General features: G+C 39.8%; 1 protein-coding gene across 1 annotated transcript in view; it reads left to right on the top strand.

Moving 5' to 3' along the window:
• The window catches only part of IQGAP1 (IQ motif containing GTPase activating protein 1), a 102,213-nt gene that overhangs the window by 43,236 nt on the left and 36,512 nt on the right, over nt 1-22,465 (top strand). Inside the window, exons 6-15 of the mRNA XM_019945714.3 lie at nt 5,140-5,207; nt 6,289-6,402; nt 6,966-7,144; nt 8,051-8,135; nt 12,457-12,620; nt 13,446-13,521; nt 14,339-14,502; nt 14,720-14,880; nt 16,442-16,566; nt 18,532-18,695. Coding sequence (XP_019801273.1) covers nt 5,140-5,207; nt 6,289-6,402; nt 6,966-7,144; nt 8,051-8,135; nt 12,457-12,620; nt 13,446-13,521; nt 14,339-14,502; nt 14,720-14,880; nt 16,442-16,566; nt 18,532-18,695 — 1,300 coding nt within the window. The remainder of the gene's footprint in view (nt 1-5,139; nt 5,208-6,288; nt 6,403-6,965; nt 7,145-8,050; nt 8,136-12,456; nt 12,621-13,445; nt 13,522-14,338; nt 14,503-14,719; nt 14,881-16,441; nt 16,567-18,531; nt 18,696-22,465) is intronic.

Genomic DNA, 22,465 nt, shown 5'->3' with positions numbered 1-22,465 from the left:
CAGCAAATATCAAATGGTTGATTGATAATTTATTAAGTTATCTAGGACCTTGACAAGTCATTTGTTCATTAAGTAATTTTTATGTCAATGCAAAAATAATAAATAGGAACTGAAACAAGGTATAATTTTATCACAGCTTCATAGTAAATTTGGAAGATGACTTAATTTCAGGTCCTCAGCTCTTAGAATGAACGAAGTACTAAATTGGAGGGAAGAGGTGATATGTCTGGATGGAGGATGGGATGGGAGAGGTGTAGGTGCTAGTAGTATAGTACTTCAGAGTGGTGCAAATTTACTTGATGGCCGTAGGCCTAAAGCAGAAGATGATAGAAGTAAGTATGAGAAGGGACATGAGGATGAGATTTTTTTCTTGGGCTGCTCTTCTTATATAGCATCCTGTATGTGTACTTAATAAATGTTAATTATATGTATGAATGTATAATATATACATTGACCCACAAGAAACCTGTTGTCTCCAGTTTCTGGATCAAATGTTTGCCAGATCCTTGGTATCACTGGAATCAGTGTGAAACCCATAAAGGAGAGAATATAACTGAGGGCTAATAGATCTCTTGTGTGGACTAATGAATGCATTAACCTCCTTAGAGGGTGCCCTCACTAGGCTCTCTCCCTTCTGATCCATCTGCCATGCTGCTGTCAGAGCTCTTTCCAAAACAGCCCTAATGGTATCAGACGCTTCATAAAATATTTTGAGGCTTCCTTTCTAGCCTCACCTCCAGCCATTCTCTCCTGTGTACCTATGTTCTAGTATTTTCAACAAACAGGCTATGTACTCTTGCCTTTGGTTTTGCTGTTTCCTGTGCCTGAAGTGCCTTTCTTAAAAAATTATTTATTTATTTATTTTTGGCTGCATTGGGTTTTCGTTGCTGTGCGCAGGCTTTCTCTAGTTGCGGCGAGCGGGGGGCTACTCTTCATTGCGGTGCGCAGGCTTCTCATTGCGGAGCACGGGCTCTAGGTGCGTGGGCTTTAGTAGTTGTGGCATGTGGGCTCTAGAGCGCAGGCTCAGTAGTTGTGGCGCATGGGCTCAGCTGCTCTGCGGCATGTGGGATCTTCCCGGACCAGGACTCGAACCCGTGTCCCCTGCATTGGCAGGCGGATTCTTAACCACTGTGCCACCAGGGAAGCCCTGAAATGCCTTTTCTCCTTGGTTTAACGTATGCTTTTCTCCAGGTGCCACCTCAGAATGCTACCATTAATATGTTCTCTTACTTTTTCCCTCTCTGGCAGAATTAGCTACTTATCATCTTTGTGCTCCTTTAGCATTTTATAACATACCTCTTACTTCAAGCATAGTGCTTGTTACATTGTACTCTGGTTACTGTTTGTTCTTATAACTTGCTTTCTTGTGGATTCCTTAGGGACAAGAAGTATTTCCTTTGTTCTTTATCCATGTGTCTTTAGTATCAACACTTAGATGCCTAGCCTATAATCACAATAAATGTGTGTCAAAATTATACATTATAACAAATCTCCCTCTCCCTCCCCCAGCTCAAGGGGGTACTTTCTGTCCTATAAATGAAAAAGGAAATGGTACTTTGTCGAAGGGCTCTTCATGTTTGTCTCTGCTTATCCAATCAAGTTTTAGCTCAGTTCCCGCATTCTTGGTGAAGTTTCTCAAATGACCTCAGCTCATTCCTTTTTCTAAACCTCTGGGGGGTTTTTTTGTTTTGTTTTTTTTTTGGTTTAGTTTTGTGTGTGTGTTTTTCGTTTTGTTGTTTGTTTGTTATATATTGCTTCTTTCATATCTTTTCTCCCTATTACATTTATTAGCATCTTAGGGACAGAAGTCATGCCTTACTTTTTTTCCCCCTCCAAGGTACATAGCATAACATTGGACAAACAATGGTAAAATGAGAATTTTAAAAAAATTGTTTAGGAATAGGTGATATATTGGAGAATTTTCAGAATGTAGCAATTTCAGATGCATATGTCTGAGCCAAAATCAGCTAAATTCTGAGTATTGTGATTGGCTTAGTGTTCTGTGAAGTCTATGTTGATAACCTTGTGAAGGCTGTACCTACAATGGATATCTGAACTTGGCAGGCACAGCAACTAAGCTGGCAGAATTCCTCTCTGCTAGTTCTGTAGCCACTACTCTCTGCAGTGTAACCTGAGTCCCAGGCCCTCAAATTCTCAGATTGAAGAATTAACTGCCTTTCTAATGATGGAATCAAAATGAGAAAGGGAGGAAGCCTGCTACTGTTTTCCATTTCTGTTCAATATGCAGTTCGTGCTTAGAAAGTATATACACAGCAGTGTGTTCTGGTTGGTGATTTATGATTTCTTTCCTCCCTTACAGTGTTTTTCCTGAAGGGTATGTAGGAAGTGTTTGTAACTGCTTGAGCCTCTTCTTTACCTTTACACAACAGTGTTCAAGGCAGGTTCTTCACTTCACTTACCTGTATTGGGTGAGGCACTGTTTCCCTTTTGGATCAACAGTGATAGAGAAGCTTTATCTTCTTGTTTTCTCCCTTCCTGCCATCTTTTTTTTTTCTCCCTCAGTCTTGACTGGGGTTATTCCAGAGATAGTTACTGTACTTTAGTGAGACTAAATTACTCTTGTAGATTACATTCCACTCTCAGATAAGACCCTAATTCTCCATTATTTCAAATATATTTGTATACTTCCTTTCCATTTCCTCTGATGCTTTATCTTTCTAAGAACTGGTTTTGGGATTAAATTGGCCCATAATCCTTTATCCTAAATTCAAAAAAACATGCTGAAAGATCTGAAAAATGAGTTTTGGTTTAGTTCAAACTCCTTTGTTGGCAAGATCTGATCAGTATTAATTGAGATTACTTAGAATGTTTATCTACTTAATATGATTATTCATATGTCTCTTTGCAGAAAAGTAATGTATTTGATTAGGGGTGCTTCCCCAAGGCTTGTTGGGGGTGTTTTATAATGCTGTTTACACTGTAAAACTTTCTTTCATAGGTTACTCTACAATCAGTAACAGTAATTGGAATCCAGATAGGCTAACACAACCTCCTTTTCCTCATTGCTATAAAGTATATCTTAGATAGGAAAAGAAAAAGAAATCTGAGCTCAATTACAGGCTGACTATTATAGGTACCTAACAGTTTATTTGTAAGCAGACATAGGAGACTAGGAACAAAGATTGAAAGTGGTGTTTATTGTTAGGAGTTTTAAGTTTTAGCTGTGAGGTTAAATACTTTGGATGCTGGATAAGAGGATCCAAGTGGCCATTATGATTCCATTTAAAACTCCAGCATATCCTTAAAATATTCCTAATAATTAAAATGAGATAAAAGAAAGATGATGCCCATCTGTTTTCTGCTTACCACTCCTCTACTTTTTATAGCAGCTAGTGATATCATTGTAACACCTTTAATTTACTGTTGAAAGATATTAAAAGCTAACTCACTGTTCTTGGGGCTGTGAAAGTGACATGCCCAAGCTTTTGTTAAAGTGTGGCAGCCACTTTCTTGTTTTAAAGTAGGAATAAAAGAGGAAGAAATTTCTGGAGAAAAATATTTCTACTAATTTAGAATGCAGATGGAACATTGTGTGGGGAAAGTATATAAGGTAAAATGTGTGTAGAAAGTTGTTAGCTGTTTGGCTTTGGAAACTTTATTGAATAGATGTAAAATCTTTGCAGAGAGGAACTTCATGTATTTCCATCTTGAGCATTTTATTCTAAAGAAAAGCCCTTAATCATATACGTATGATTTATATTTGCACTTATCTGAGAAAGTGATTAGTTATTGTGGATGTATATATTCTAATGTATTTTTAGAACACTTGATTTTTTTTTTTTAGATTATGCATTGGGGTTTATTATATGCAGTTTGGGTTCTGATCAGTTCTGTGAATGCAATATGCGTGATACATATTTGTATTTGGATAATATTGAGGTTTATAGGTTATCTGCAAAAACTGTAGACTGCTCTATTGAGTTTCTGTGATTTATTTCTTAGACATTTTTTTATTTCCTCCCTTATTGATAGGCTGTCAGTGTCTTGCTCACGTTAATCCCTGTGGAGTGCCCTTCCGATTTCTTCTTCTTTTTCTTTTTTTAAAAAATAAATAAATAAGTAATTTATTTATTTATGGCTGCGTTGGGTCTTCGTTGCTGCGCTCGGGCTTTCTCTAATTGCATCGAGCCAGGGCTACTCTTCATTGCAGTGTGCAGGCTTCTCATTGCGGTGGCTTCTCTTGTTACGGAGCACGGGCTCTAGGCGTGTGGGTTTCAGTAGTTGTGGCACGTGGGCTCAGTAGTTGTGCCTCGCGGGCTCTAGAGCGCAGGCTCAGTAGTTGTGGCGCAAAGGCTTAGTTGCTTCATGGCATGTGGGATCTTCCCGGACCAGGGATCAAAACCGTGTCTCCTGCATTGGCAGGCAGATTCTTAACCACCGCGCCACCAGGGAAGTCACCCTTCTGATCTCTTCTAATTTATTGATTCTGACCTGCTAGAGCCTTAGAATCCAGTTAATCTAACTCATGTTACAGACTTCCATCCATCTGTGAAATATTGATTAATATTTATTAATATATGCCAGGCTCTGGGTAGGCATTGGTAAATAAGACTTTCATTGTCCCTGCCTTCATGGAGCTTAGAGTGTAGGATATTTTTATTTAAAGAGTAAAGATTTATAATATATACTTTATTTAAAACTCTTAAAGTACCTGAATTAAACTTTTCCATCAGTAATATGAATTCAGCTTAAGTAAGATTTGCTGTCTGAATCATTTTTATGAGACTTTTCTAAAATGTCCTGTTACTTAAAACTTACTGATCACAGGAAGGTAAACAGTGAAGAGACTTCACTTATATTTATTATGTTAACATTTATATTAACATCTAATCACACATTGGATTTGTGCTGGAGCTGGGACTTAAACTTGCATCTGCTGATTCCCAGTCCAGTGCTTTTTGCATTACATTATGTGACTTTTTAAGGACCTCCTTGTTATGTAAAACTAAAAAAAGGCTCTGAGGTAAAGTATTGTAACTGCAAAGTGGAATATGGTAGAGTACTGGGAGTCTCTGTGTTCAGAGTGTTTCTGTCCTTTATGCTGATTTTCCCCTTTGAACTTAGAGCAACAGGGAGGTTCAGCTGCGAGGCCTGACTCTTGCATATTGTATCTTCTAGTTTGTACCTGTTCAAACTAGGCCTGGCTCCTCAGATTCAAGACCTATATGGAAAGGTTGACTTCACAGGTAAGAAGTTACAAACTTGGCAGGAAGTGCTTGATTTATGTGGAAATAACCTGGAGAGTCAACAGTGCAAATCTTAAAGATGTACGGCTTTAAAAACACTGTGCCAACAGAGATTAAAAAAAAGCATGAGTAACCTGCTTCTCCTGCTTCTCCTCTTCTTCCACTAAACTTGGAATTTCAAGCTCTGTTCTCTCAGTTATGACATGGGTATGATTGATAATTCTCAGTTTTCTTATATGTAAGTTAGAAAGAATATTAACATATAGTATGTAAAAAATAATATAATACTAACATGTAACATTAAAGGTTCATGTACAGTGAAAAATCTTTATAACAGTCTTGCCCCTTCCCTTCCAGTGAGCACCAGTTGTAGGCAAGGGAAGGGGAGCGAGATGATACAAAGATGACAATTTACTAATTTTAAAACTTTAGCTTATTTGGGTGGGTGTTTGCTATAGTCAGATGCTTGAAGAGATGGGGTTTTGGGGAGCAAAAGAACAATGGTAATATTGGTTAGGGGTAAGATAGAGTCAAATCTTTTGTAGGCCGGGGAGTTTTAAAAATTGTAAATAAAACTTTTATCTGTGATATTTTTCCTTCCAGAGAAGTTGTTCCCCAGACTTGGGGCAAGGGCCAAACCTTACATGTTGTTTTCTTTATCATTTGGCTTTCTGCCTTAGAAACGAAATTGTGTAATAGTAGCTAGTGATTTGGATTGTAAAGACAGATAACTGGCTTGTGATTCACTTCTTGTTCGAGCTGCCTTTAAAGCTGCTCCATTCGTAAGTTCATTATAGGGAATGCCATAAGTAGCAGTTTGGGAGAACTATTTTCAATAGAGCCAGTCTCATGTTATAGTTATTTCTGATGCTCTTGATAATACTGTGTCTATTGAGTGCATGTTATGTACCGGGTATCATGTTAAGTGCTTTCCATATATTATCTTATTTAAATCCTTCTAACAACCCTAAGAGGTAGATGTCATTTTATCCAATACATTTTGTAGTTGAGGAATCTGTTTCCTTCTCTGTTATGGAAAGGTGTTTAACTTGCTTGTTTGGGTCTTAATTTTTCCCTGTAGAAGAAGAAATCAACAACATGAAGATTGAACTGGAGAAGTATGGGATCCAGATGCCTGCCTTTAGCAAGATCGGGGGCATTCTGGCTAATGAACTGTCAGTGGATGAAGCCGCATGTAAGAAGAGAGAAATTTTGTGGGTTCAAATGGGATTGTTGCTACTACTTTTAATGATTAATACTATAATGATGGTCTTAGACATTAGGAATTTTGCTAGCAAGTTTAGGTCAGTAGATATAGATTTAAACACTACTATACAGTTATCTATGCTATTGTTATTTGGAAATAAGTGAGTGATTTTGATTAAAATAAAAGCACTAGAAAGTGAATTCTACATTTCAGTGCCTTTTGGAGTTTCTTATTTTCTGATGGTGTTTACGTGATGATTAAGGTGAACATTTCCATAACAAATGCTCAGAGGCTCCTTTCAGAGTCTCTTATGAATATTTCCCTGTTAAGATTTCAGATTCAGCATTTCAGACATGGATCACAGGCCGAGCTGTGGGTTTGTGCATCAGAGGAAAAAGACTGGGCTTGAAGATCTGGGGGTCCTCTAACCCCTCCCTCTATGAAAAGGAGCCTCTTTCTGTGATAGGGGGTTGCAGTGTTTGAATGTGTAATGTATATCCTTTACTTTGTATAACCTTAGTGTTCTATGTTTTGAATTTTTTTTTTTTTAGTACATGCTGCCGTTATTGCCATTAATGAAGCTATTGACCATAGAATTTCAGCTGACACGTTTGCAGCTTTGAAAAATCCCAATGCCATGCTTGTGAACCTTGAAGAGCCCCTGGCTTCCACTTACCAGGATGTACTTTACCAGGCCAAGCAGGACAAAATGACAAATGCTAAAAACAGGGTAAAAATGGAACATTTGATCTTTCTAACTGATTTATATTCTTTCACTGTTTGATATGACTCCATTTTAAAAATCAGTTTTATCGAGGTATTAATTTACATATAGTAAAATTCAACCATTTAAAGTGTACAGTTTGATGGGTTTTGACAAATGTATATGGATGTGTAACCACCCCAAAAGTTCCCACGTCTCCCCTTTGCAGTCAGTCTGTACCTCCTCGTACTCCCCACCCCTGACCCCAGCAACTACCAGTCTGTTTTCGATCACTTTAGTTTATTTTTTTAGAATTCTATATAAGTGAAATGGAGTTACCCAGTATGTAGTCTTTTGGTATTAGATTCTATTTTGACTTCTGCTTCCTTCTTGAGTTTTGTGCAAACCAGTGACAGGCTCTGCGATCTAATCCCTGGATGTACCTGTTCTGCTCAGGTCTGAGGCAAGGATGCAGACTCACAAGTGAGCAGGGCAGGGTTCACCAGTGCTTCCTTCTCTTGCCTGACTCTGGAAGAACCCCTGGGCTTGTTATTTACAAGTGGATCTGCTTTTTTTTTTTTGTGGCCTCTCCTGTTGTGGAGCACAGGCTCCGGACGCACAGGCTCAGCGGCCATGGCTCACGGGCCCAGCCGCTCCATGGCATGTGGGATCTTCCCGGACCGGGGCGCAAACCTGTGTCCCCTGCATCGGCAGGCGGACTCTCAACCACTGAACCACGAGGGAAGCCCAGATCTGCTTTTTATGTGTTTAGTTACAGTTGTGTAGCATTCTGCTCTTTTCTTTATTAAGGATTTTAAGCCACACCCTTACTTGCTGTTGGTTCTGTAATGGTGGGGGAGGAGCACAAATATATTTCTGTGGTCTTCTTAGAGACCTGAGCTAATTTAGTTACACTTTCTTATTCATCTTCAGACAGAAAGCTCTGAGAGAGAGAGGGACGTTTATGAGGAGCTGCTCACTCAAGCTGAAATTCAAGGCAATATAAATAAAGTCAACAGTAAGTATGTCCCCACATCAGGCACCTAAAAGAATGTGACAGAATAATGTGGCAGCTGTTGATCTCTTCTTGGACCTATGGCATGGTTTAAGTTTGTTTATTTCAGACATTCATGGGTTTGCTTAGGAACTGTTACTCATTTACTTAAGTCGTTTGTGTTCATACGTCTTCTCTTTGGGCTACCATTGTCCTCAGACAGGCCCCCACTCCTCCATCTATTCATCTACTGTAACTTACAAACTGGATTTTTTGGCTACGGTTTCACTCTTTCACCCTGTGTTAGACACCTAAATCTGAATAGGGATTTCATTTTCCTGTTTTTATTTATTTATTTATTTTTAAATTTAAAAGAACAATTTATTTTTGGCTGCGTTGGGTCTTCGTTGCTGCACATGAGCTTTCTATAGTTGCAGTGAGAGGGGCTACTCTTCATTGCAGTGCACGGGCTTCTCATTGTGGTGGCTTCTCTTATTGCAGAGCACGGGCTCTAGGCGCCTGGGCTTCAGTAGTTGCAGCACACGGGCTTAGTAGTTGCGGCATGCGGGCCCTAGAGTACACGGGCTTCAGTAGTTGTGGCGTGCGGGCTCACTAGTTGTGGCTCGCGGGCTCAGTAGTTGTGGTGCACGGGCTTAGTTGCTCTGCAGCATGTGGGATCTTCCCGGACCAGGGATCAAACCCGTGTCCCCTGCATTAGCAGGCGGATTCTTTATCACTGCACCACCAAGGAAGTCCCTATTTTCCTATATAGTTTTGTTTTTCTTTTAAAGAGTAATACAAGTTATCCAGAAATAAACAACAAACAAAAAATTAGACCCCATCACCTAGGATAACCACTCTTGATATTTTTAACATATCCTTCAAAACATATTTAAACAAAAATGAGATTGTACTGTTCATATTGATTTTGTGTATGTTGCACACTTTTGAAAAACTAATTTCTTGAAAGTGTCATTTTCATTTTGTTACTCTTCTTCAAAAGAACCTGCATTAGTTCCTTATTACTTGCCAGACAAAAGCAGATCCCTAGCCTGGTGGAGTTCTTTATGTAGTATTTTATGCATATAACTCTATAGAAACTCATGTGCCTAATTGTCTCCCATATTCATTGTTTATTTCATGACTCATGAAAAATGGCTATGGAGTTAATCAGAACTGGGATTTGATCTCTTGCCCTCGTAGTAATAGCTGTGGGAATTGGGTATGTGTGGCATAGAATCATTATACGAATGATGAGATAATGTATGTCAATTGCCTGGTATTTAGTAAGCAGTCAGTAAACAATATTATTATCACTTTTGTTAATCATGTAATCTCGCCATTGTAATGCCCTCACGCCTCATCTCTTACTTAATCCAAATTATACCCATCATTCAAGATTCAGCTCAGTTCTCACCTCAGTGCCCATCCTAGCTCACAATATACTTGCCTTTCACATGTCCTACTGCATTTATATGCTAAACCACACAATTTTGTTCTTAATTATGTATTGTCTTAATTGCTTGCTTTTTGTTTCTGACACATTTATAAACTTAAAGTAGAGTTTACTTCTGAGTTCTGCTTTTCAAATCCTCATAATTCCTAGAATAATAGGGTTAGACTCACCAAAAGAACTAAAAAACCTTGCTTGATTCAACCAGACTTGATCTTATCTTGATCAAGATAATAGTAATAGTAAAAGTAATCAGTGTCCTCTTCGTTCCTTTGGAGATCCCAGTTTCTCACTTGAACTAATACTCTGAATAACTGGAGTGAATTTATAAGATTTTACCAACTCCATGTGATAGGGAGTTCTAAATCCTGACCAGGAGTCTTTGTATTCTGTTCCATTCTGGCTCATTTAGGATAATAGCTTTCTGAACAGAGTGATAGTTCCATTCACGTATGGGTGATTTGTTGTGCTGTATCTGTATGAATACTACTTAAGTCAGCAAGTATAAACTAGAATGCCCTTGTAGTTAGTTCTCTGTGTGAGAAGAAAGTCCAGCACATTTCCTGCTGCATACACCGCGTAAAATACTCTTTTATTTACTAAGGGATTTTTTCTCTACCATGTTGTCTGGGATTTTTTAGCCTTATAGCCCTACCTGGCTAATTGTATTAGAGTCCGTTATAAACTTATAAGGAGAGAAACATATGTATATATTTTTAAAGTGTTTCATGCATATTGTTCTCATGTGGTCAGAGGAGCAAAATAGTAAAAATTCCCTCAAATAGCTTTCAGTATAGTGAGGAAGGTAAATAGTCAAATGAATAATTTCAGGGCAACTTGGTTAGAACAATACAGTGAGTAATTTCAAGGCAACCAAAGGTGTGTGAAGTACAGTCATAGAATAAAGAAAAGAATGATGACTTTTCCTCGAGGTTTGTATCTGAACCTTCACTGGGGTTCTTAGGGTAGTTAAGAAGGTGAGGATAAGGCAGAATTCCCCATAGGGGGACAAGCTTTTCCTAATAGTAGAGAAAGTCTGAGACAAGGGAAAGTTGTATGGTAGGAAGATAGAGGGACTTTAGGTCCTGGGAATCATCTTAATGTAATAACAGATAAGATTCTTTCCCTAGGGCTTGAGAAGCCATTCACGCTGCCCCAGAAGAAAGCTGCAGGCCAGATAGTTAAAAATGAGAAAAAGTTTTTATTTTTTGTTAAGTAGGATAAGGAAAATTAGAGTTAGGTAATTAAAGCATAGTGGGAGAAAGTGTTTAAATAATGTTGTAAACTTTATAGTATTAGTAAATGTTCATTTAAATATTTACATATTTAAGTAGTAAGTTTACATTTCTAGTAAAAGCATAATTGACCAGATGCCTTTGCAGATGGATAGTCTGAGATTCTGCATTGCATACGTAGAGGAAACCTGCTTGTTACCTATATTGCTTTTGTTTTCTGTCCCCCACTACTACAAAAACTTCCTGAAGATGGAGATAACCTGTCTGCTTTGTTCATGGCTGTGTTTGCAGCAGGTGCCTTGGTCTGTGTTGTTGAAAAATGCTCGTTTAGTTGGCTAATGGCCACATAGACCTGCAGCCATGATTCAAGGAGCTGCTCACCTCCTTCGTGTGGTGATCAGTGAGCTGAATTGCAGGGGAATGTTGGGAAGAAGGAGACAGTCTCTTAGGAATCTAACCTTTTCATCCTTTCACCTCTTGGTGTTATTTTTTAGTTCTAGTTTGAGACTTTGTTTTCTCTTGCACTGTTTTGTTTCTTTATAACAGCTTACATTAATTTTCTTTTTGTTTCTTTACTAATGAAAACAGTTAAAATTGATAAATACTGCTATGCCCCAAATATTTTAATTTTTAGTATTTTATTATTGACTTTTTTTTGCTACTTTGGTGGTAAAATCATATGGTCATTCCTGGGTGGGACATGGGAGGGCGAACTCTATATTCTCTTCTAAAATAGGAAAGCTGAAAATAATACAATAATTATGATTTTCCAGTGGCTGTCATTTCTGAAATCAGAAAGTACGATATGTTGACTTTCAACTTAATAATACCTTATTTATTTTACAATATAAAAGTACTTTCATGTATATGATTTTATTTAATCTTATGAGGAGGGTATCTTTGTTATCATTTTCAGATGAAGGAAAGTCTGCATTTTTACTGTTGGATAATAAAGCCCTTGTGTGACGTCAGGTTCTGTGACTAGAAGTAGAGAATATTGAGGTGGTGTAGAGAGCCCCTTCCACTCCACGCAGTCAGACCAGCCTTGATGTCTAAGCACTGCTTTGGGCAGAGTACATTCACCAGAGTACACCAGGATAATGAAGGGATTCAGAATGATGCTGTATAAGAAATGGTTGGAGGAACTAAGGTTCTTTAGTCAGGAGTAGACAGTCACAGGGAAGGGGGTTGGATGTATTCAAGTATCAACTCTAGGGTGGGAGCTTTAACAATTTTTATAAACAGAATTGTCCAGAGATGTAGTAAATTGCTGTGTGGGATACCTTCTCCTGTATAGTAGTTTAGTCTGGATAATGACTTGGCATTCTAGAGGGAATTTAGGCATGTGTTATTGGTGCTTCTTATATTGCTGACCATATTGGTGCCAAGCTCTCTGCATCTAGAAGCTTTTAAGTAGGCCTGGGGTGTGATCCAGGAATCTGTTAAATCTGAACAACCTGGGAACCCCTGGATGTGATGACTTTAAGGTTCTCTTCCAACCCCAAAGTCTAATGCTTCTGTGATACTCCAGAATAAAAGCTATCTAATTATATTTCCCTGATCTGGAACTGGGATTGGTTTTCAGGAAGGAAAAAATATTCTAGGCTATAATGTTAACATAGTTTTTTCTTAAGCGTTTGCCTTTTTTCCTCCTCAGTGTTTGCTGCGTTAGCGAATATAGACCTGGCTTTGAAGCAGGGATCTGCACTGGCCTTGTTCAAGATTCTGCAGTCACCAGCGCTGGGCCTTCGAGGACTGCAGCAGCAGAATAGTGACTGGTACCTCAAGCAACTCCTCAGTGATAGACAGCAGAAGAGAGAGGTAAAAGTACCCTGAGTTGCACCTGCAAGAGTTTATATACATCCTTTTGAATCCCATGCTGTTGTGTCAAGGTATATATGGGGCTTTTTTTCCCCCCTAATATAACTTTTTCTCCTGCAGATGAATTAGGCTGTTTAATATACTCAGGTAAAGTACACATTGTCTTCAGCTCTCTTTTGCTTTTAGAGTTGTAAATCGTCTTTTAAAATAAACATTGCCCATCCCGGCAAGTGAATCTGACCACCCCTTCACTTGAAGTCCCTTAAATCCCCAACTAAAAGCCATTGGGGAGAACCTGAAATTTTTTATTCTTACTTCAGGAATTTCCACTTTTAAAAAACCATACCTGATGAGTTTCCTCTGGCCAACACTGGGAAAGTACTTAATGTGCAGTAAGAGTAGACTGTGTGGGACTTTATGGTTTTCTTTTTTGAGAACAAATATGAGGGGATTTCTTTTTTTTTTTTCTTTTTCTAAATAAGGACAAGTATACATTTTACAAATCCTCAGCATTGGCCAGAGGAAGCAGCATTAATGTGCTAATGATTCTACAAACATTTTATCTCAGAACATTTTGATGCTCTTTACAAAATATATTTTTTTAATGTGCTTATATCAGGAGAGTCACTCTACCCGAGATTTGACAAGGGCATTCGGCTCTCGCTCAGGCTGCCGCTTTGGCTGTGTGTAGCCTGAAGCTGTCTCTTATGCCTGTGGCTCTCTGTCCCTAGTGACTGCTGTTGAGATATGAGAACTACAAGGCCCGGAGGCCTAGGCAGGAGTCATCTTTACCTAAGTGTTCTTTGCTTTTCTCATGGTGGTCAGGCTGAGGCCCTGCAGAAGGAGGAGCTACAGTCTGGAGTGGATGCCGCAAACACTGCTGCCCAGCAGTATCAGAGAAGTAAGAGTCCTCTCAGCTGCGTGTCCACTGAGATCCTGAGTAGGGGAGGAAAGTGGCTTTGTGTCGTTGAGGGACCTGAGGTTAGATTCTGTCATTCCTCACCCCACCCCAAGGCTACTAGCTGCAGTCAACTACCAGGTACCTTTGGTGGCAGAAGGGTTCCTCCAGTTTTAAAAGTAGAACCGGAGTCAGCGTAGGCTCACTTTGGCTAGGAAGCTCGTGCTTACGTGGTTGGTTAGGGAAGCATCTGGAGGAGACAGGACTAGGGATTGATTGGCAAGATTTGTATGTTGAGAGACAGGAGAGAAGGGTGTTCCTAATATGGGGCAACAGGGGAAGAGGAAGTGTGAGCAGAGGGACAGAAGGTGAAAGGTGTATTATGGAACAGTGGGTAGAATAAAATTTTTGTAGATGTTTTAGGCTGAGTTGTGTAAGATAAAGGCTTGGAAAGATTGTGGGAAGCTTTGAATGGCAGCTTAACAAGCTAGTTCTTTGCCAGGCTCCCCTCTGTAGGGGAAGGATGTCTTAGGTAGAGCGTAGTGGTGGCAGGCAGGATGATTTGGAGTGGAAAGAAAAAAGGGGTGAGGAGAAGAGGAGGCTGCTTTTTAGAGACAGATTTATTGAGATGTAGTTCACATACCATGCAGTTCACCCTCATACAAAGGAGGCTGTTTTCTAAAGATGAAAGTTCTACTTCAAACGTCGTGGCTAACAGCTTATCCACAGAATATAACTTTCTTCTGTGAAAATTGGCATCTGCTTCCCCTCGGGCCTCTCAAAGCCAGCTGCCTTTGTGACCTCCTTGTTCTCTACCCAGGACTGACAGCAGTGGCAGCGATCAATGCTGCAATCCAGAAGGGTGTTGCTGAGAAGACTGTTATGGAGCTAATGAATCCCGAAGCCCAGCTGCCCCAGGTGTTTCCATTTGCTGCCGATCTTTATCAGAAGGAACTGGCTACCCTGCAGCAACAGAGTCCTCAGGTGAGTTAACTGAACCTGTGCTGTTTGTGAGCAAAACAGAGTGGACGTGAATTTAAAATTTAATACCCACTTCTTGGTGTAGTTAGGTAGAGGGGTTTTTTTTGTTTGTTTTGTTTTACTGGAAACTTAGACTCGTTATGGTTTTATTAAACTTCTGACCTCCCTTGGTATTCCAGAATGTCTTTCCTTATTCTTTCCCCCCTCACTTTCTGTACAGCATAGCCTCACCCATCCTGAGCTCTCTGTTGCAGTGGAGATGTTGTCATCGGTGGCCCTAATCAACAGGGCGCTGGAATCCGGAGACATGAATACAGTGTGGAAACAGTTGAGCAGTTCAGTTACAGGCCTTACCAATATTGAAGAAGAAAACTGCCAGAGGTGGGTGCCCAGAGTGCTGGGTTGAATCCATTAGGTAGCTGTCACCTCTGTCTTTCGTGTGCCAACACTCTTATTTTCTTTGCAGGCATTGTGACTTCAGTGTGATTGTCTTTTATTTTTTCTATTTTGATACATTTTATTCTTTACTATGCTGAAGGTTTTGTAGTAAATTACAGATATAACATTCCACTCCTAAATTTATAAGTATACTTATTTAAAACAATGAGGATATTATATAGCCAAAATAACACTCTTATACCCTGACAAATCAACAGTACTTCTTTAATACTTTCTAAACCTAGTCCATTTTCGTACTTCTTGTTCCAAAACTGTTTGTTTTTTCAGCTGGTTTGTTCAAACCAGGATCCAATCCAGGACCACATGTTAACATCTGATTATTGTGTCCCTTTGGTATCTTTTAATCTAGCATTGTCCGTTACTTTATGACACTGACCATATTAAAGAGATGGGGCCAGTTGTCCTATAAAATGTCCCATCTTCAGTTCTGGTTGCTTCCTAATATTTGGTTTATTCCTGTAAATTGTAAATTAGGTCTAAAGACTTGTCAAGATTCAATTAAATATTTTTGGCGACGTGTGTTTCATATTTTCTCATATCAAGAGGCATATAAAATCTGCTTGTCCCCACCATTAGAGATACTAAGGGACATTAATCCCTCCAATTGCATATTTATTTTTCTCCCTTATCACCAGAACATAATTTTTTTTTTTTAATGTAACTTTTTTTTTTTTTTTGGCTGCCTCGGGTCTTCGTTGCTGCTCGTGGGCTTTTCTCTAGTTTGTGGCGAGCAGGGGCTACTCTTCGTTGCGGTGCACAGGCTTCTCTTTGAGGTGGCTTCTCTTGTTGCAGAGCATGGGCTCTAGGCCTGCGGGCTTCAGTAGCTGTGGCTCACAGGCTCTGGAGCCCAGGCTCAGTAGTTGTGGCACACAAGCTTAGTTGCTCCGCGGCATGTGGGATCTTCCCGGACCAGGGCTCGAACCCATGACTCCTGCATTGGCAGGCATATTCTCAACCACTGCACCACCAGGGAATCCCCAGAATATAATCATTTTTGTACCTTTTGCAGCATCAAAATGTCCAGTTCCCCATTAACCATTCATCTAATATTTTTAACCCCAATTGATAATCCTTGCCTAAATCCATATACTTTCAGTAAGAGTTGCTGAATGGTGATTTGTTGATCTGTCATTCCTTCTGTGTTTGTTAGCTGGTGTATGGCCTTGTTTTCTTGTCTTTAGAGGGATTGCTTGAGCTGCTGCCACTGACTCCAGAGTTGGTCTTACTTGGAATTCAGAACATGTAATATAAATAGGCCGTTAAGAATAAGTGATATCCTTGCATTTTTACACTTTGCTCAAGGTAACTCCTCGGTCCCAAAGCTGACCTCTAGAATACATCAAGCTGTTGGGGTTCCTTAGCTATCTCTGTTCCTTGGATCCTTTGCCCCCATGTCTTCTCATTCCTGTCAACCAAAATAATCCTGAAGGTCCCTTTTCTTATGTTGCACTTCATTGTCTCTTTTGTTGGGGGAATGGAGCAGGTATCTCGATGAGCTGATGAAACTGAAAGCTCAAGCAGATGCAGAGAATAATGAATTTATTACGTGGAATGACATCCAAGCTTGTGTGGACCATGTGAATCTTGTGGTGCAGGAGGAACATGAGAGTGAGTAATCTACTTCCCGTCCCCCCAGATAATGTCACAGTTACAGATAATGTGATTCCATGAGCTGGTTCTAAACACTACTCCCGGGAGGATTTTTGGAAATTGGAAAAAAAAAAAAATCTGTCTCAAAAAGCTACAGTTGTATATTGTTTTCGAAACACCAGGCAACTGCTATGATTAGATAAGTATGTAATAAGAACTAAAATTTTCAGGAGGCGAATTGAACATGATCTGTTATTTTTAAATGCTATTATAAGAAGTGGTTCTGACACTGACTACCTGGAGTTAGGTCATATTGCACAGATTGAGGGCACAGTCCTCCCCAAGACTCCTCTCACTTTAGACACCAGCCTTAATCTCTGGAGTTCCCAGGTCACCACACTTCTGAAAAACTGGCTATATATTCAGGGGTTCCCTCTATCCCCTCAGGTTCAATAATTGGCTAGAATGACTCACAGAACTCAGGAAAGCACTATACTTACGGTTATAGTTTTATTGTAAAGAATACAAATCAGGATGAGTCAAAAGAAGAGAACAGGAGGGCAATGTCTGGTAGGGTCCCAAATTCAAAGCTGCTGTATCCTCAGGGTGTGTTGCCCTCCTAGCCCATTGATGAGTATCACAACCAGGGAAGCTCACCTGAGCTTTGGATATCCAGAGTTTTTAGTGGGGCTTCGTTCCATACAAATAATGGATTGAATTATGGCCAGCTATTGGCCAAGTAATTGAATTCAATTTCCAGTCTGCTTCTCCTCCCTGGAATAGCTGGGCTGATATTCTGAGATCACATGGCTCAAAGCCCCAGTCTTCTAATCACATGGTTGGTCTTTCCAGCGTGACCAGCCCCTATCCCAAAAGTTTCTAGGGGCCCACCAGCAGTCACCTGGTTGGCATAAACTCAGGTGTGGTCCTAGGGGCCCACTATGGATAATGAAGATACTCCTATCGCTTGGGAAATTCCAAGGGTTTAGAGCCTCCTTTCCAGAAACCAGGGACAAAGACCAGCCAAATTTTTTATTATACAACAGAGTCTTTACAAAAGTAGTCCAGTTGGATGAGATACCTGAGGAGTGACTATTTCTAGTTTTAATTAGTGTTTCCTGTGAGAAATATTCAGTGATTTAGTGGGAAGAGTCTTCCCTTGGAGTAGGAGACCCTGAGCTTTGATTCTCTGTCTCTTACTTGTTTGCTGTGTGGTGTAGGAGAGGAGATTCCTAAGACTCATCTTTTTTTCCTATAAAAATGTTGAACTAGGTGACTTTTTTTTTTTTAATTTATTTCTTTTTTTGGCTGCGTTGGGTCTTCGTTGCTGTGTGCGGGCTTTCTCTAGTTGCAGCGAGCGGGGCCTACTCTTCGTTGTGGTGCGTGGGCTTCTCACTGCGGTGGCTTCTCTTATTGCAGAGCATGGGGTCTAGGGGCATGGGCTTCAGTATTTGTGGCATGCGGGCTCAGTAGTTGTGGCACAGGGGCTTAATTGCTCTGTGGCATGTGGGATCTTCCTGGACCAGGGTTTGAACCCGTCCCCTGCATTGGCAGGCAGATTCTTAACCACTGCGCCACCAGGGAAGTCCCACTAGGTGACTTTTAAGATCCCTTGAACTCTTGACTTTTCGTGAATCAAGAATGGTTTTGATCACACATTGGAGTATACTTGAAAGCTATCCTTTATAAAGCCAGTTTCATCAAAATCCTCATCACTCTTAAGTTAGGGCAAGTAAAAATAAAACAAAAGGACTTGAGATTTCAATAGGAATATGGATATAAGGGAGTTTACTTAGTTGAAAAAAACCACTAAATTTAAAGGAAAAAGATTTAAATGCTGTTTAATATTATGGATGACAAATTGTAGTTTGAATCATGGTAACTCTTGGATAGAGGATTTATGGTCACTTACCATGTTTAAAGACTGTTTTATTTATACAATTTCTTAATCTAAAAAATAACCTTTTGTCCATTCATATTTAGGGATTTTAGCCATTGGTTTAATTAATGAAGCCCTGGATGAAGGTGATGCCCAAAAGACTCTGCAGGCCCTGCAGATTCCTGCAGCTAAACTCGAGGGGGTCCTTGCAGGAGTGGCCCAGCATTACCAAGACACGCTGATCAGAGCAAAGAGAGAGAAAGCCCAGGTGAGTGGCACTAAATTGTTCCTTTTTGTTCCGAGAACTCCATCCCTCCTAGAACGGAGATAGAGGTGGGGGTGTTCTCTCAATGACTATTTCCTGGGCACCCTTAGATTCAGAGCACTGGAGGGACACATAAGAGTCATAGACTCTGCCCTCCAGAAGCTTATGCTATTTTACATATTTGGTTTTTTTGTTGTCCTTTGTTGTTATGGTTATAGACACATCTCTTATGTCTCTTTAAAGAAATTCTCAATTGAAATATAAGATCCAGAAAAATGTGTCAGTTATTTAAGTGTACGGTTGTATAAATGTTCAGAAGTGAGCATACCTATGTAATTGGTGCTCGGATTATAAAAAGCATTAACAGAAACCCCCTTATATCCCCTTACATCCTTATTCACCTCCCCACTCCCCAGGAATAAACCACTATCCTGATTTATTCTAGCACATGTCTTTTGGTAAATATATGTATGCATTTCTATTAGGTATACATTTGGAAGTGGAATTTGTGGGTCATAGGGAATACATATGTTAAGCTTTAGTAGGTAGTGCCGTAAAGTTTCTTTTTTTTTAGTTTAAATAATGGCTTTATTGAGATATAATTCACATACCATACAGCTCACTGTTTTGTAGTATACAATTCAGTGGTTTTTTCGTCTAGTCACAGAATTGTGCAACCATCACCACAATCAATTTTAGAACATTTTCATCACCCCCAAAAGAAACCTGTGTAGGTAGTCACGCCTCATTTCTCTCAATCTCTCCAGTCCTAGGTAACCATCAGTCTGCTTTCTGTCTATGGATTTGTCTATTCTGGACATTTCGTATAAATGGAATCATACAATGTGTGGTCCTTTGTGACTGGCTTCTTTCTCTTAGCTTGGTTTATCCAAGCTGTAGCATGTATTAGTATTTTCTTTTTACTGTTGAATAATATTCCATTGTATGGCTGTACCACATTTTATTCATTTATTCATGAGTCAGTGATCATGTTTCCACTTTGTGGCTATTAGGGATAATGCTGCTATGAATCTGTTCTCCAAAGTAATTGTAATACAAACCCATCTTTTAAAAAGTTTGTCTTGCCTCTCAGCTAGTTTGTTGAGGAAATGGATGAGATTTACTCCTTTTTTAGTCCTCTTGCTGAATAGGAAGTTGCCATGTTACTTTAGGAAGCCCTAAAAGAAATTCTTAATTCAGGGGGTCAGATTCCTTCTGGGAAGCCAAAAGTGGTAAAACAGATCAGGGCTTTTGTGTTAAGGGAGCTATGGTACACCGACAGCCTTGTGGGCTCTAGAAGTTTGGGTTGTGGGGGAGGAGCTGTGGATAATATAATGTTGATAGATCTCATTTGATTCCATTGTCATGAGAGTAGTTGACATTACTGTGTCCTAAACATATAAGTGTAGCAAGTACCAGGTTCCTTTTAAGAGGGTCATTGCTGGGCTTCCCTGGTGGCGCAGTGGTTGAGAGTCCGCCTGCCGATGCAGGGGACACAGGTTCGTGCCCCGGTCCGGGAAGATCCCACATGGCCGCGGAGCGGCTGGGCCCGTGAGCCATGGCCGCTGAGCTAGCGCGTCCAGAGCCTGTGCTCCGCAACGGGAGAGGCCACAATAGTGAGAGGCCCGCGTACAGCAAAAAAAAAAGAAAAAAAAGAGGGTCATTGCTATGCATGTCAGTTGATCCTGTGGTGAAGGTTGAATCACAACCCCCATTTTGTAGCGAGGAAATCTAGACAAAGGCATTAACTGATTTTACTTACTGAAGTGAGAAGCGATTGGCTGTAGGGAAGCTGTAAATAGAGGCCTGTCTTTGATATCAGTTTACTGGATCAGAGCTTCCCAAACTTGACTGATGACTAGAACGCTGGAAAAGTCATTTTAAAAATACAGATTCCTAAGCATTAATTCTATTTCTGCTAATTCAGAATCTCTAACCTGGGGCCTGGCTGCAATGATTCTCTGTAGGCCAGTGGTGGTAGTGTTATTTTTTGCTGCCTTATTAGTCCGAAAGGAGTCTTATATCCGATCCAACTGACAGAGGAATGGGCTTTGAAAGAATAAGCTAGGTCTGAGTCCATGTCTAAAAAAGGAAAGTAGATTGAGGATATAATTTGTACCAGCTCTCACGCATGTGTTGGGCCTTACTGCTCCTTTTGTTTGGATCATAGGAGTTAAACTTTTATTAGAGGATGTGACTAGAGTTTGAAGCATTTCCTTTTGCTGTGGAATAACTTTTCAGAGTTCATCAAAGGCAGAGGAAGGGGAGAGTTAGAGGAAAATGTGCTTAACAGTGCCGTGCTCAGATGGGTAGACTATACTTTAGGTGTAATTGTCTTTTTTTAAGCCTCAGCTCAGCTTTTAAGTTCCTCTTGGGAGTAGTTTTAAAAATAATCATCTGAGTTCCAAATTTAGCAAGCAAAAGATCTTTAAATTTGATCTGTTTTTCTTGTAATATCTTTCTGTCTGGTTTTGGTATCATAGAATGAATGAATTGGGAAGTGTTCCTTCCTCTTTTATGTTTTAGAAGAATTTGTAGAGGATTGATATTAGTTCTTTAAACATTTGGTAGAATTCACCGTTGAAGCCATATGGTCCTGAATTTTTGGTTTTGTTTTTGTGGGATATGTTTTGATTACTGATTCTATCTCTATATTTGTTATAGGTTTGTTCAGATTTTCTTCAAGTAAACTGCCTCTTTCTCTTTGCCTTTAGGGAATTCCATTATGCATATATCTTCTCTTTACTCAAATCTGCTGAATCCCTCTAGTGAATTTTTCATTTCAGTTATTATATTTTTCAACTCCATAATTTAATCTGGTTCTTTTTTAAAAAATGTATATTCTCTATTTGGTGAGACATTGTCCTCATACTTCCCTTTAGTTCTTTAGATATGGTTTCCTTTAGTTCTTTGAACATACTGAAGATAGCTGATTTAAGTCTTTGTCTACTAAGTTCAATTTGGACAGTTTCTGTTGTCTGTTTTTTTCCTGTTTGGACCATGCTTTCTTGTTTCTTTGCATGTCTTGTAATTTTTGGTTGAAAGCTGGACATTTTAATAATAATGGGTCAACTTTGGAAATCAGATTCTACCCCCTCCTCAGGGTTTATGGTTGTCCCTGTTTGTTTCTGCTGTTGTTTGTTTAGTGATTTTCAAGTCTGTATTCTTTGTCATGTGTGTGCACTGAAGTCTCTGCTTGGTTAGCTAGTGGTCAGCTAATGATTAGTCAGAAATTTCCTTAAATGCCTAGAACCAATAAAGCTCCCAGCCTTTGCTGAGGGCCTTTGTGTGTGTTGGGGCATGCCCTCGACTCTCAGCCAGGCAGTTTACAATTTTGCTTTACCCTTCACTTCATGCTTGCCCAGAGCCTCAAGGTCAGCCAGAGGTCAGAGCTTACAGCCTTATCAGATCTCTTCTGAGCATGTGCATAGCCCATAATGCACTATGACCTTCTAGATTCCCATCCCAGGAATTTGTCAGAGCTTTTCAAAGCTCTCTGTGGACATCTCATTCTCTAGCTTTTCCTTTTAAGCTTTTTGGTTAACCTATTATTTGCCTAAGTTTTTACCCACTGCCCCAGGCATCTGTGATGTGAAGCAGTTACCTCTGTTTTGGACAAATACCCCTGGAGAAAAGGCTGTTTGCACTGGGCAAGCTCTAAGTCAGGTCAAATAAAGACAGCCTAGCTATGGTCTTCCAGGGAACTACCTAACATGGCAACTAATGACAGTTCTGTGGGAATAGATAGGGCTTTGAAGGAGGTAGGTGTTTAT

This window comes from Tursiops truncatus, chromosome 2, assembly GCF_011762595.2.
Source record: "Tursiops truncatus isolate mTurTru1 chromosome 2, mTurTru1.mat.Y, whole genome shotgun sequence".
Classification (NCBI taxonomy): Eukaryota; Metazoa; Chordata; class Mammalia; order Artiodactyla; family Delphinidae; genus Tursiops; species Tursiops truncatus.
This window is presented reverse-complemented; position numbering and strand designations above follow the sequence as displayed.